The sequence below is a fragment of the Pongo pygmaeus genome, chromosome 6 (assembly GCF_028885625.2).
Source record: "Pongo pygmaeus isolate AG05252 chromosome 6, NHGRI_mPonPyg2-v2.0_pri, whole genome shotgun sequence".
NCBI lineage: Eukaryota > Metazoa > Chordata > Mammalia > Primates > Hominidae > Pongo > Pongo pygmaeus.
Genome location: NC_072379.2, coordinates 100494748 through 100510766, shown reverse-complemented (window position 1 = coordinate 100510766; position 16019 = coordinate 100494748). Strand labels below are relative to the sequence as shown.

Sequence of the window (16019 nt, the reverse complement as noted above, 5' to 3'; positions counted from 1 at the left end):
GTAGAGACGGAGTTTCACCACGTTGCCCAGGTTGGTCTTGATCTCCTGACCTCAGGTGATCCACCCACCTTGGCCTCCCCAGAGTGCTGGGATTACAGGTGTGAGCCACCATGCCTGGCCTCCTATTGCTTCTTGACCTCATTAACTATTGCATCTGCAATGATCGTATTTCCAAATAAGGTCACAGTTTGAGATAATGAGGGTTAGAACTTAAACATGAATTTTTGAGGTACACAATTTAACCTGTAATACACCATATTATGTCTATATTTATTTATTTATAAGTTATTTGGATCCAGTACAATTATACACATTGTAACTCCTACACAATTTGAAGTTTTAAAGTTAAGACAAAGGTAACTATACATAGAAGCAGTATGTTTTATGAACCCTTACAGATTGTCTTGCACACTCCTGGATTACACACATCTCATCAATCTCAAGAATAAAATCAAAGTCTTTGGCTTGACAACCTTCCACAATCTGACCTCTGTTTTCTCGCCAGCCTCATCTCCTGTCATTCACAACATTTCCAGCATTCCAACCAGTCTGAACTTTTGCAGTTTCCCATGTGCGCTAGGCTCTTTCTTCATCAGCATCTCTATGCATGCTGTCTCCTGCTACTGGAATGCCCTCATTCTTGTTGCTTCCTGTGAACACACGGTAAACTCCAATCATCTTCTGAAACTCGGCTCAAACGTCATCTCCCCTGGGGAGCCTTCACTGACTGCTCTAGGCAGCATGAAGCATTTTATCAGTGCCCCGTAGCACCTTGGTCATATCTTTATTATTGCAAATTTCTGTTTACACATATAATGTCAGGTGGAACCGATAGCTGGCCTACAAAAACAATGCAATTTCAGGTGGTTCTACTTAACATTCCCTAGACAACAAGTCCACTGAGAGCAGGGACTGTGTTTTATCTATTTTACATTTCCAGTCACTAAAATGGAGTTTGTCATAAAGTAAATGCTTAATACAGGCTTTCTGAAATGAAGGAAAAGCTTATTCTAGCACTACAGTCTACTTGCAGATTTTCCTTTTTGAGAATGGGGTAGTAACTTGATCTCTTCCATAACAATAACTATTAACTATTAATCAAATTTTCTTTGACTTTATTTAGCTTAACATTATTTTAAACAATTCCTTCCCCTCTTTGTTTGCTTCTGCATTATGTGGTAAAATATCTTCAAAAAATATACTCTTTTTGTTTGTTTATTTTTAATTGGTGACTGGGGTTTCACTATGTTGCCCAGGTTGGGCTCAAGCGATTCTCTTGCTTCAGCTTACTGGGCAGTTGGGAATATGAGCATTTGCCACTGTGCCTGGCCTTATTTTTTAAAAATACAGAAAAATCAGGAAGAAGGTACCTAAGTACTGTTTTGTAACCAATACCAAAGTATTTCACAATTTTACTGTCTTACTTTCAAAATATTTTAATCTTTCAGATGAGAATTACAAGTAATCATAAGTAGGAATATAAATAGGAAAGCTAAAGAGATTAGTTGAGTAAAATGAATACGACATTTAAAATTCTGACAATTATTTAGTAACAGCAAAGGTAAATCTAATTCCCAAATTTCAAGTGTCCCTAATATTACCTGTTTTGAAGAAAAGCTGTGATACCGGCAACAGTGTTTAAGTATTACGTGGGTAGTTAAAAGGAAAATTGGTCCTATCTGACATGTGGAAATGGCCAACTCAAGTTAGAAAGCAGTACCTGGTGAAGCCTGTGAGGAATGCGCAGGAAGTGAAAATGGTTATGTGAACATTTTTCACTCTTCCTCATTAAAGCCCTTAAGTTAACAAAAGGTATTTACTGACTCCTCAGCATGCCAAGGCAGTCAAGAGCAACACTTTACACAATCTGGCTCTCACCCATTTTAGAGAGCCCTCTCCTTTTATGGCACTTCGTGTCCTTTATCCGTGAACCACAATGAACTTCTCACAAACAATACCACATTGAATGTGTCATTACTCTCAATCTCTTTCCAAATACTTGTTCCTCAGCCTAGAAAGTCTCTCCCCATGTTCTTTGCTTACTAATCTCATTATATGATTAATTACATTGTCACACAGTGCTGGGCACATTGTAGACAATACTGTTTGACTGTCATCAGTAATAAATAGGATCACAGTCTTGAACAACAGAGCAACACAGTCTTTTTTTTTTTTTATTATACTTTAAGTTTTAGGGTACATGTGCACAATGTGCAGGTTTGTTACATATGTATACATGTGCCATCTTGGTGTGCTGCACCCGTTAACTTGTCATTCAGCATTAGGTATATCTCCCAATGCTATCCTTCCCCCCTCACCCCACCAACACAGTCTTAAACAACAGATTATTTGGAAACAGATCTTGTGATTAAAGTTAACTCCATGAGGACAGAGACCATGTCTGCCTTATCTCTTGCTATATTCTAGCACTTAGCCTAGTGCCTGGCAACAGGTAGGTGTAAGTATTTACTGACTAAACACTTGATATATGTGGAAAATAAGAAAAAGCAGACTATATATATATATATATATATATTTTTTTTTTTTTTTTTTTTTTTTGAGACGGAGTCTTGCACTGTCGCCTGGGCTGGAGTGCAATGGCTTGATCTCGGCTCACTGAAACCTCTGCCTCCTGGGTTCAAGCGATTCTCCTGCCCCAGCCTCCTGAGTAGCTGAGATTACAGGTGCACACTGCCACACCTGGCTAATTGTTTTTTTGTATTTTTAGTAGAGACGGGGTTTCACTATGTTGGCCATGCTGGTCTCGAACTCCTGACCTCGTGATCTGCCTGTCTTGGCCTCCCAAAGTGCTAGGATTACAGGGAAGAGCCACTGTGCCCGGCCAAAAGCAGACTATTTAATAATTACTTGACAATAAACTGAAGAAGTGAATCCATAAATGGATGGTAAGGGAAGAACCTCTAGCATAAGTGGTAGTATACCAAGGAGTAAAGAAACTGTAGAAAACAATGTTATTGACTAGCAAAAGCAAGCAAACAAACAAACAAAAAACCACCCACAAAAAACTATTACAATGTTACTATAAACATAACAGATTATGGGGGAGAGAGGCAATATATATATAAATATGACTCATGCTTTCAATTGTCATAAGTGGTCAGAGACATTAGTCTGCTGATAGAAATAAAAATAACACTACCTTTCACATCATCAAACAAAAAATCATTTCCCACTAACATATTTGGGTTTTTCTTTTTGATGCCTCTATTTGGAACATCAGAAATGGTATTTACGGCCGGGTGCGGTGGCTCATGCCTGTAATTCCAGCCCTTTGGGAGGCCGAGGCAGGCGGATCACGAGGTCAGGAGATCGAGACCATCCTGACTAATACGATGAAACCCCGTCTCTACTAAAAATACAAAAAGTTAGCCGGGTGTGGTGGCGGGCGCCTGTAGTCCCAGCTACTCGGGAGGCTGAGGCAGGATAACGGTGTGAACCCGGCAGGCGGAGCTTGCACTGAGCTGAGATAGTGCCGCCGCACTCCAGCCTGGGCGACAGAGCGAGACTCCGTCTCAAAAAAAAAAAAAAAAAAAAAAAGGTATTTAGGCTGGGTACCGTGGCTCATGCCTGTAATCCCAGCACTTTGGGAGGCCGAGGTAGGCGAATCACTGGAGGTCAGGAGTTTGAGACCACCCTGGCCAACGTGTCAAAACCCTGTCTACAAAAAATACAAAAATAAGCTGGGTGTGGTGGTGCGTGCCCGTAGGCCCAGCTACTCAGGAGGCAGAGGCTGCAGTGAGCTGAGATCGCACCACTGCACTCTAGCCTGGGTGACAGAGGTTTTTCAAAAAAAAAAAAAAAAAGGTATTTAATCCCCAAACATTTATTCATTCACAAATACCCTGTATTATAATTGTGTACTGCAGTTTATATTGGTGCTGCATTATTTTAGGCTTCTTTCCCTATAACCATTGAATCCCTTCAGTTGGCATCATCAAGTGAACCTTTTTTTTTTTTGAGATGGATTCTTGCTCTTTTGCCCAGGCTGGAGTGCAGTGGCGCGATCTAGGCTCACTGCAACCTCCGCCCTCCGGGTTCTAGCCGTTCCCCTGCCTCAGCCTCCCAAGTAGCTGGGATTACAGGTGCGCACCATCACGCCCAGCTAATTTTTGTACTTTTAGTAAAGACAGGGTTTCACCATGTTGGCCAGGCTGATCCACCTGCCTCAGCCTCCCAAAGTGCTAGGATTACGGGGGTGAGCCACTGCACCCAGCCCATCAAACAACTTTTAAAAGAAACTGTGGGCCTCTAGGATCTATGCCATGTACTGCCAGTTTACTGTAAGGAAACTAAAGTAACTGGGTGTCCAGACTATTCACACATTTGACATAGATGAAAGTGATGAGTAAGGCATACTGGCAGTATTTGCAAGCTCAGATGGCAAGATTAAGATTTCAGGACAAACCCCACTGACGGTTAAAAGAACTTAACAAATAGAAAGCATACCACCTTTATCTTGCATTTGCACTTGTCCATCTATGTTGTCAAAGCTAGGTTTGGCAAACCTTTACTTCAGGTTTCAGGCCTTGATATTCAAGGTTTCCTGGTATCTGATTTGTACCTCCTTATTCTACACTTTCACTAGCAGAAAACTCCCAGTGACATTAGAACTTAGTATTTTCCACCCATTGAAATCAATTATAGGGATTAAATAGGGAAAAGATTAGGATTAAAATCCTTAGAATAGGCATTACATGTAAAGAGACTTATTGGGTTAGCTTTAAAAGTTAAATAAAAGAGTGGTTATTTCCTTGATGGGTCTTTAGCTGTTTTGATTATTCATCTATTTTCAAACTAATGGTATAGAAGTAGTTATTAACTTGAGGGGAATCAAGAAGAGCCAGCACTTGAATCTGAGGCAAAATATATATCAGGATGTCATCATATTGTTACCTCAAGGCACTGTACATAAATCATACAGACAAGCTTTTCAAAGCAGAATCTGCAAAATTAAAATTATGAAATAACTTTGTGACAGTCATAGTTTTGTAATTTGTTGGCTCTACTGGCATGTGCAGTATTTGTACAAAACTGCACTCTTCTAACTGTGGGTTATCAGTTATCAGGAACCCGCTCCTGTAAAAACTAATCTACTCCTGGATAATGGCATTAATCCTTTCATGAGGGCAGAGCCCTCACGACCTAATCACCTCTTAAAGGTCCCACCTCTGAACACTGTTGCATTAGAGATTAAGTTTCTAACCCATGAACTTTGGGGGACATACAACTTTTGGGGACACATTCAAACCTGTTCTTTTCTATGAGATAAAAGCACTGGAATCTACCAGCACTCTAAGAAACACTGCATCTTTTTTGAATGCCTATTTTCTGAATATAAAACTTTAATTAACTTAAAACTTCTAAAGAGGCCTGACCAATGTCTGGATTTAACATTTTGATGCTTTAGACTTCTGCTTCCTCTTACAAAATAGGATATATTAGGAAGAAAACTGGTGTAGAGTCAGAATAAACATGAAATTCCAGCTCAGTTTTGAAAAATGCCTTGGAAAGCTTTGTAGAACTGGGATGATGCATAACACCCACAAACATAAAAAAAACACAAGGCACTCAGTAAACACTATCCTCTTAACCACAAGTGGTCTGACAGTGGGCTCAAACTATGAAGCCAAGAATGGTTATTCTGGAGGTTGTTCACTGTTCAAAAAGAAAGTAAAGGATAGTAAAGAAAATTAACAAATTACGTACAGGGCTGCATTTGCAATTCAGACATTCTATGAGTCTATAATTTTTCCTTACCTTTCTTGGCCAGACCTAGGCTTCAAGCTGTGGATAAGTACACTTTACTCTCTACCTACCCGTTCTTACCTAAAATAGCTTCCTCTTCCTGGAGAATTGACTGGAACCACAAACCTTTTTTTTTTTTTTTTTTTTTTTTTAAACCACAAAACTTAAGCTTTTCTTTTCAGAGATTTTCATTATTGAATAAGGCTCCTGATACACATTTTATAGGCCTCCTATCTCTTTCTTAAAATAAGTATCAAAATGATCTGATGTTCTTCCATATGAAAATTCTGGCAGCATAATTAACCCCAGGAGAGACATTTATGGATAGTTTCTGTTTACTCTATTTGGCCCCTTTTACTCTCTCTACCTTTTGCTTCCTGCTGTGTGGCTGCTAATGGCTCTTCAGTGAAGCCTTTAAGCAGTGGCTGATCCCTCTACTACAATTTTCAACTTTATTTTCCCCCAGTTTGCTCTCCTTCAGTATACATTCAAACTAGAAAGAAGACTGTGGTTGAGCAAGTGGTTAGGCTATATTTGTTGTAAGACGATTTTCTGGTTAAGAGGTGAGAATTTGGCTGGGCATGGTGGCTGATCCTGTAATTCCAGGACTCTGGGAGGCTGAAGTGGGTGGATCACTTGAGGCCAGGAGTTCGAGACCAGCCTGGCCAACATGGCAAAACCTCGTCTGTACTAAAAATACAAAAATTAGCTGGGCGTGGTGGTGCATGCCTGTAATCCCAGCTACTTGGGAGGCTGAGGTGGGAGAATTGCTTGAACCCAGGAGGCAGAGGCTGCAGTGAGCTGAAATCATGCCACTGCATTCTAGCCTGGGCAAGAGTGAGACTTGGTTTCAGAAAAATAAAGAGTTGAGAATTCAATTTACCTGAATTACCTGAAATGTTGAATAAGCAAAATATGAGCTGAAAGCGTAGAATCTTCATAATTACTGCCTCACATCGCCTTCTTCAAATTTCAGGAAAGAGAGAAAGGGGTTTCCTCTGCTCTTCACCCAGGAGCTTCCCTGAAAACCTCACCCAAAGACTTTCCCTGACATCTCATTGCTATCCCTAAGAGAAAGAAGGGTAAGCAACTTTTTTTTTTTTCTTAGCTAGATACTTTGCAATCTCAACGAATTAAGGGATCAGGTAATAAGGGAGAAGGGAGAAACAGATACTTGGCAGGAAATGAGCAGTCTCTGTCATAGATATGCTGAGTTTTAAGTGCTGACATATCTGTGGAAGATGTGGAGTAGTTAGGTGTCACAAACACAGAGGAGCAGTCAGGTTTAGAGATATAAATTGGGGAGCCATTAACAGAAAAACAATTTATTTATTTATTTATTTTTGAGGTGGAGTCTCACGCTGTCGCCCGGGCTGGAGTGCAATGGCTCAATGCAATCTCCACCTCCCAGGTGCATGTGATTCTCCCGCCTCAGCCTCCCAAGTAGCAGGGATTACAGGTGCACATCACCACACCTGGCTAATTTTTTGTATTTTTAGTAGAGATGGGGTTTCACTATGTTGGCCAGGCTGGTCTTGAACTCCTGACCTCAGGCAATCCGCCCAATTCGGCCTCCCAAAGTGCTGGGATTACAGGAGTGAGCCACTGCACCTAGCCTGAAAAACATTTATTGAATACAAAAATTAGCCGGGCATGGTGGTGGGTGCCTGTAATCCCAGCTACTTGGGAGGCTGAGGCAGGAGAATTGCTTGAACCCGGGAGGCGGAGGTTGCAGTGAGCTGAGACTGCACCATTGCACTCCAGCCTGGGCGACAGAGTGAGACTCCATCTCAAAAAAAAAACAAAACAAAAACCAAAATGCATAGGAGCCAGCAAACTATGACCTACAGGCCAAATCCATCCTGTCTCCTATTTCCATAAAGTTGTATTGGAACACAGCCATGCCCATTCCTTTATATCTTGTCTATGGCTGCTTTTGTGCTATGAGCAGCAGCTGCCACAGAGACCACAAAGCCTAAAATATTTACAAATATTTTAGGTCTGCAAAGCCTAAAATATTTACTATACGTCTGTTTACAGAAAAAGTTTGCTGGCCCGTGTACTAGAGTATGGACTACACTGGAACTGACAGCATGAAAGTTTAAAGGTTTCAGGTTTTCTGAAAGCAGAGTACCAGCCTTTACAACTGGCCAGTGACTGATTGATTCAAATGAGAAAGACACATAAAGATGAGCAGGTCAGCTGGGCATGGTGGCTCATGCCTGTAATCCCAGCACTTTGGGAGGCCAAGGCAGGCAGATCACCTGAGGTCGGGAGGTCGAGACCAGCCTGACCAACATGGAGAAGCCCGTCTCTACTAAAAATACAAAAAATTAGCTGGGTGTGGTGGCGCATGCCTGTAATCCCAGCTACTTGGGAGGCTGATGCAGGAGAATCACTTGAACCTGGGAGGCAGAGGTTGTGGTGAGCCGAGATCGTGCCATCGCATTCCAGCCTGGGCAACAAGAGCGAAATTCTGTCTCAAAAAAAAAAAAAAAAAAAGATGAGCAGGTCAATGTGGTGGAGGTAGAGCTTTGAGATATCTATGCCATAAGGGCAGAAGAAATGTCCTTTTTAGTTTGTTTGTTTTGAGACGGAATCTTGCCCTGTCACCCAGGCTAGAGTGCAATGGCACAGTCTTGCCTGGCTGTAACCTCCGCCTCCCGGGTTCAAGAGATTCTCCTGCCTCAGCCTCTGGAGTAGTTGGGACTACAGGCGAGTGCCACCACGCCTGGCTAATTTTTTCATATTTTTAGGAGAGACGAGGTTTCACCTTGTTGGCCAGGCTGGTCTCAAACTCCTGACCTCATGATCTACCTGCCTTGGCCTTCCAAAGTGCTGGGATTACAGGCGTAAGCCACTACACCTGGCCAGAAATGTCTTTAAGGTTAGTACATGGCTGCATAAAGTACAAGGGCCAAATAACTGCTTTCTTTATACAAGGAGATCAGGAACCTGGACAAGGCCAGAGGGATAGTACATGTGCAGAGTGAAAATGCAGTTCAGCTCAGAAAGGCAGAAGGATGTCATGTGCAGAGAAACCAGATTCTAGGTTGTACAGAGGACAGCTCTAAGCACTGCTAACACACATTGTTATGGCTGGAAGTTTGAATATATTTGATCAGCATCTATTCCAGCAATGGACAAAGACAGGGTTGTGAATTAAAACGAACAAAACTCTCAAAACGATCTTAACAAAACGAAGCTACTCCTTTCTAGATCAGAAGTCAGCCTGCTAGTCTGTGGGTTATATCTGACTCACAGATGTTTTGTTCGGCTTGCATGGTGTTTTAGGAACTTCCCATTAAAAAATCTATATATTTAGCAAATGGGACCACTATTTCCATAAGGGAACGAGCAGCGAGAGCTGAGAAACACAAATGCATATTGTAGAAAACACATCATATTCCCAGTTTTCTATAGTTCCCTCCACTTCCTGTTACCTCACATTCAACCTGACTCTGACTTATTATTTTTTACCCATTGCTATGGTTTCAATGTGTCCCTTCCAAAATTCAGGTGTTGAAACTTAATGGCCAATGTAATGGTATTAAGATGTGGGGCCTTTAAGAAGTGTTTAGGCCAGAAGGGTTGCTCTCTTGTGAATGAGGTTTATGGGATTACAAGAGGCTTCATGGGCAAGTGATCACTTGAGCCCAGGAGTTTGTGACCAGCCTGGGTAACACAGTGAGGCCCCATCTCTACAAAACATAAACAAAAATTAGCTGGGAGTTATGGCGAGTGTCTGAAGTCCTAGCTACCTGGGAGGCTGAGGTGGTAGGATCACTTTGGTCCAGGAGGTCGAAGCTGCAGCTGCGCCACTGCACTCCAGCCTGGGCGACAGAACAAGATTCTGTCTCAAAATAAATAAGACAAAAGAGGCCTCATGAAGCCTTCAGCCTGCTTACCTTCTGCCTTCTACCATGTGAAGCCAATAGGTTCCTCCCCTCAGGAGGATGTGGCCCATATCAAACAAATGAACCTGCCAGTGCCGTGATCTTGGGCTCCCAGCCCCTAGAATTGTGAGAAAATAAATTTCTGTTCTTTATAAAAGACCCAGTTTCGGCTGGGTATGCTGGCTCATGTCTGTAATCCCAGCACTTTGGGAGACCGTGGTGGTCAGAGTGTTTGAGCCCAGGAGTTCTCGATCAGCCTGGGCAACAACATGGCGAAACCCTGTCTCTACAAAAATACAAAAATCAGCTGGGTATGGTGGCGCATGCCTTAGTCCCAGCTACTCGGGAGGCTGAGGTGGGGGGAATGCTTGAGGCCAGGAGGTCAAGGCTGCAGCGAGCTGTGAACCTGCCACTGCACTCTAGCCTGGGTGATAGAGCTGAGACCCGATCTCAAAAAAAAAAAAAAAAAAAAAAGAAAAAAAAAAGGTGGAGAAGCAGGGTGTAGGGTAGGTAGGGTAGTATGCTTTCGGTAGAGCTGTTACAGAGAATGAAATGGAAAAGGAAGCAAGAGATAACCAGTGAGTCAACAACACCAATGACCGAAAAGCAAAAAGGAATGGAGATGAGAAAAGGCATGTCATGTTCAACAGGTCCAAGGTCCAAGAGTACCTGAAACTTGTCGCTCTTCCACTGTTTCTTGGCTCAGGGAATGGTACCACTGTCCAAGTTTTGCTGGTTAGAAATATAGAAGGTATTCATGATATCTGCCTCCCTTATGTTCATTATCCAAATCATCACATAGGCAACAGCCAAAGGAAAAAGCACGTCAAGTAGAGAGAACCACATATGCAATGTTCCTTTGTTGAAAGACAACATGGTGGGTTCTGGAGATTAAAGACCTTTTAGTTTGAAATAGAAGGGGATAGATCATGAAAGGTCTTATAGGACACATTAAGGATTTTGTTTTTTGTCCCGAGAGCAGTGAAAGCCATTGACTTCAGGTCTGAAGCAAGGCAAGAGAGATGGTCAGATCCAGGTTTTTTTCGTTTTTGTTTTTTTTTTTTTGAGATGGAGTCTCACTCTGTTGCCCAGGCTGGAGTGCACTGGCATGATCTTGGCTCGCTGCAACCTTTGTCTCCCAGATTGAAGTGATTCTCCACCACAGCATCCTGAGTAGCTGGACTACAAGGACGTGCCACCATGCCCAGCTAATTTTTGTATTTTTAGTAGAGACGAAGTTTCACCATGTTGGCTAGGCTGGTCTCGAACTCCTGACCTCAGGTGATCTGCCTGCCTCAGCCTCCCAAAGTGCTGGGATTACAGGCATGAGACACTGTACCCGGCCAAGGTTTTGAAAACAGCTTCCTAGCTGTAGAATGGAAAACCTATATGAGATTATAAAAATATTATGCTAAAAGAAATTGGTGATAGTGGTAGAAAACCTCTGCCAGTTAAGTGTTGACAAGAATAATCTAGTTGAAAGGGAATGGCTAATTACACAGGACAGAAAAGAGATAGTTGCTCATGTTTTATAACAGACAAGTCCTGTCTTTAGACCTGGGTAAGGGGGCCTCTGTTTACTTGGCCCTCCTCTTGCTGTAAAGGACAAGGAGCCCATGAGGTCAGCGGCCATGCTTGCCTAGAGCCTGCACTTCTCTTTTAGACTGACTAGATCTGAGGGCAGAGTGAGCTGCCGATTGTACATCACCATTTGCGGAGGGGGGGGATGTGGACATACACCTGGACATGTTGGGTGCATGTATGGCCTTTCCGTGTGGCAGGTGAAGTTGGGGATGGGAGGAGAATGGGGTCAGTCCGGGGACTCTGAGAACTCTAAATTCAAACATGGACTTCCAGATCATATGAAAGTGGATCTGTCAAGGTAGTACAATAGAATGTATTTTATATAATAGTTTGTTATCTTGATTTACTTTTTAAATATTTAGACAGATGGTGTGTGGACCTCCATAGCCACACTCTTGCTTAGGCTCTACAAATTTAGTGCCAGGCCTAATAACAGTGCATGAGAGTATAATGTAATGCAAGGAGTAACAAATTCATGCAGGCAAGGGTATAGTTTAACTGGGCTCTTAAGAAGTCCGATTTTCCAGACCTGTGTGCTAGAGATCAGAGAATGAGTGGTGCAAGTTTCCGGGCACTACATTAATGTATGTTAGAGACACTTTCCTAGATCAGGAGGGCCAACAATTAAAAAATGAATTCAATTGTAATGGTTTCGGTGTGATTTTGAAAAGCTTCTTGAATATGGCGTAAGTTGAGTGTGGAAAGGACCTTAGTGATCACGTAATCAAATTTGCTAACTTAACAGGTAAGAAAACAGAGGTCCTAACAAGTGAAGCAGCCTGACTAAGGTCACGAAACTAGTGCGTTAGTAGATGATTTCCAGCCTAATCCACTCAGTCCACTCTCCCACCAATGCTAACTTTCTTGAAGACATCTGCTGCCAGTCAATTCCAATTAGAAAGTTTTCATGTTACATATTAAATACTTTTATTACTTTAAAAAATTTCAGGCACATAAAAATAAGTCCATAAACCAATATTAAATTTGACTCCAAAACATCCTCTTTTTTTTTGAGATGGAGTCTCACTCTGTCACCCAGGCTGGAGTGCAGTGGCACGATGATCTCGGCTCACTGCAACCTCCACCTCCAGGGGTCAAGCGAATCTTTTGTCTCAGCCTCCTGAGGAGCTGGGACTACAAGCATGCACCACCACGCCTGGCTAATTTTTTTTGTATTTTTAGTAGAGATGGGGTTTCACCATGTTGGTCAGGCTGGTTTCAAACTCCTGACCTCAGGTGATCCACCCACCACCGCCTCCCAAAGTCTTGGGATTACAGGCGTGAGCCACCCACCACTCTTGGCCGAAAAAAAAAAAAATTCTTAAAAATATTCTTAAAAAAATGAGTAAATAGGCACTGTCACCCCGGGTGGAGTGCAATGGCACAAACTCAGCTCACTGCAACCTCTGCCTTACAGATTCAAGGGATTCTTCTGCCTCAGCCTCCAGAGTAGCTGGGACTACACAGGCGCGTGCCACTACACCCAGCTAATTATGTATTTTTAGTAGAGACGGGGTTTCACTATGTTGGCCAGGCTGGTCTTGAACTCCTGACATTGTGATCTGCCCGCCTTGTCTCCCAAAGTGCTGGGATTACAGGTGTGAGCCACCGCGCCCGGCCACATTCCTTATCTTTTAAGCTAAAACCCATCTCCCCAAATTGCTTATTTTCGAAGCAAAAATCAAAGCACATGCTTACAAAACATCGAACACGCAGTGTGCTTACTAAATGCTAAAATACAGAAACCTAAAAAACAATTCTTGCTTTTCAAACATCTATAAATAATCGCCAACGAATTTTTCTTGGCAAGTCTAAGTTATAATAATAATAATAATTTTTTGAGACAGAGGAGTCTTGCCCTGTCGCCCAGGCTGGAGTACAGTGGTGCAATCTCGGCTCACTGCAACCTCCGCCTCCTGGGTTCAAGGAAGGGTTCAAGCGATCTTCCTGCCCCAGCCTCCCGAGTAGCTGGGATTACAGGTGCACGCCTCCATGCCCAGCTAATTTTTGTATTTTTAGTAGAGACGGGGTTTCACCATGTTGGTCAGGCTGGTCTCGAACTTCTGACCTCGTGATCCGCCCGCCTCGGTCTCCCAAAGTGCTGGGATTACAGGCGTGAGCCACCGCGCCCGGCTATAATAATTATCATAAAATTTAAATCTTAAGGCCGCACATGGTGGCTCACGCCTGTAATCCCAGCACTTTGGGAAGCGGAGGTGGGCCGCTCACCTGAGATCAGGAGTTCGAGTCCAGCCTGGCCAACGTGGTGAAACCCCGTCTCTAATAAACACAAAAATTAGCCAAGCATGGTGTCGGACGCCTGTAGTCCCTGTTACTGGGGAGGCTGAGGCAGGAGAATCGCTTGAATCTGGGAGGCGGAGGTTGCGGTGAGCCGAGATCGCGCCACTGCACTCCAGCCTCGACAACACAGCAAAGCTCCGTGTCAATAAATAAATAAATAAATAAAATAAAAATCTTAAGGGTCTAGTCACAACAGTTCAAAAAAGTCTCCAAACACAGGGAGACTCTCACCTTCAAGCTTGTAATACGAAAGTTCTAGACTTGCTGGAAGTTATCTCCTTCAATGGATTACAACACATGATCTACCAATAATAACGTACCTTGTCACCACATCAAATGATTTTGAACACTTCCCATCAATCGACTACCGACTAACAAAAAGAATGACTTGATTCCCGGCAATTTTTTCTCTTCTGAACTGAGCATTTCCGAAATCCAGCTTTCTGAACGCGCAGATGCAGGGTGAGAGGCACCCCAGGAAAAATGGAGGGGAAGGTGGTACAAGTTAAAACAGTCTTCGCGGCAGCAGAGACGATCGCTACCTCGGCCACGGCAGATCTGGGGGTCCGGGGCGGGGGTTCTTCCCTGATATCCACCGGGCACGCGAGTTCACGCCAGCCACAGTGGAAAGCCCTCCCCTCGCAGTGCGCTCCGCCACTAGCCGCACCCCGCCGAGCTCTGACCTCCAAAGAGGGGCCTTATGGCGATCCCGCCCCTTTGCCTGATGTTTGTGCCTTTGATTGGCTCTTAGGTGGATCCCTCAGCGTGGCTCGCCCAATGGAGGTCCCGGCCGGTGGCCTGGCCGCTCCGCCCCTTCCCTACCCCTCGCTGAGGGCCCGCCTCCTGCCCCGCGCCGGCTAGCGGAGGAGAGTAAATACAACAGGAGCGCAAAATGGCGGAACCGCCGAGCCCTCTGCACTGTGTCGCTGCCGCGGCCCCCACCGCCACTGTCTCGGAGAAAGAACCGTTTGGCAAGCTGCAGCCCTCCTCCCGGGACCCTCCGGGTTCTCTGTCCGCCAAGAAGGTCCGGACTGAGGAGAAGAAAGCACCGCGGAGAGTGAACGGAGAAGGGGGCAGCGGCGGGAACAGCAGGCAGCTGCAGCCGCCGGCAGCACCTTCGCCTCAGAGCTATGGCAGCCCCGCGTCTTGGAGCTTTGCCCCTCTGTCTGCTGCTCCGTCCTCGTTCTCTTCTCGGAGCAGTTTCTCTTTCTCCGCTGGCACGGCCGTTCCCTCCTCAGCCTCCGCTTCCTTGTCTCAGCCGGTGCCGCGCAAACTGCTAGTCCCTCCTACGCTGCTGCACGCTCAGCCGCACCATCTCCTCCTGCCCGCCGCCGCCGCCGCCGCCGCCGCCGCCGCCTCGGCTAACGCCAAGTCGCGCAGACCTAAGGAGAAGCGGGAGAAGGAGAGGAGGAGGCACGGTCTCGGCGAGGCCCGAGAGGCCGGCGGGGCCTCCCGGGAGGAGAACGGGGAGGTGAAGCAGCTGCCCCGAGGTGGGTGCCGTGCGGGGAGGGGGAGGGGAGGGCGCCGCGGGTCCCCGCCGCCCCCTGGCGCCCACGGGGCCCGGGAAGGGGGAGCGCGGCGGCCGCGTGCGCCGGCCTGGACGGGCCGGGAGGCGTCCGGTTTTCAGCAGAGGATTTTGCAGTTCCCAAGGGGACAGGAAATGGAGCCTGTAATTTCGGTTGCAGAGAGGGGGATGGCCGACACTCTTATTTTCTGTATCGTTTCTTCCTCCCAGTTAGTGCGCTGCAAGGTTTGTGAAAATCCGTCTTGAGGACTCCCCTAGGTTTGTTTGGCTAGGGAGAGAGATGGAGGGAACGGGATGGGGGAAGGGTTTGGTCTTGTAAAAGATGCTTGATTGATTGTTAGACCATTTAGACGTGGTTGCGGGAATTCGTATTTGTGACACAGCGTTCAACCCCGGATAATCCTGTCAAAAAAGGGGTGTGGAGAGAGCACTGGCGTCAGCTAGAAGCTACCAGAGGCCTGAGCTTTTCATCCCTATTAGGGAAATGAGGTAGCGTGCAGGGCCCGAAGTGCGCTGTTTCGTAAGGTACCCTCCCTGCACCCTACTTTCCGCTGCGTGTTCTTAAGTGTTTTGGGTGGTCCTGTTTGAAATACCACCCTTCTGAAAGAATTTTCAGCCATATTATTTTTTTCCCTGCAGCAAATGATAAAACCAGGAGCTTTGACGATTTTTGGCCAGATCAAGCGGCTGCAGAATGTTTGAGCATTAGAAAAAGGCAAATTCTTAAGGGTTCTTGTCAGACAGCGTCGGTTTTGTTTTTAAATGTAGGCTAGTCGTATAATTTTTCAGGTGTTTACACCACTTCAGCTACGGATACACAATGATCTGACAACAGTGCAACATACAGACTAGTTGAAAATCAAATCTTTATGTGATCGCAAGCTTAAAGCGCATAATCTTTATTATAAATGTGCACTGCTACACAGTGTTGTCAAATAACTTTTTGG

At 44.8% G+C, this 16019-nt stretch overlaps 1 protein-coding gene and 1 long non-coding RNA gene across 2 annotated transcripts in view; one reads left to right on the top strand and one right to left on the bottom strand.

The window, feature by feature from the left end:
• Window positions 1-261: 261 nt before the first annotated feature.
• Window positions 262-14401, bottom strand: LOC134739877 (uncharacterized). Its single transcript, XR_010126963.1, has 2 exons — window positions 13868-14401; window positions 262-650 (listed from the first exon to the last, which is right to left on the bottom strand). It is a non-coding gene; the product is annotated as an uncharacterized LOC134739877 (long non-coding RNA).
• The window catches only part of RSBN1L (round spermatid basic protein 1 like), a 93491-nt gene continuing 91844 nt past the window's right edge, over window positions 14373-16019 (top strand). The window contains exon 1 of the mRNA XM_054493979.2: window positions 14373-15037. Coding sequence (XP_054349954.1) covers window positions 14440-15037 — 598 coding nt within the window. The 5' untranslated portion in view covers window positions 14373-14439. The remainder of the gene's footprint in view (window positions 15038-16019) is intronic.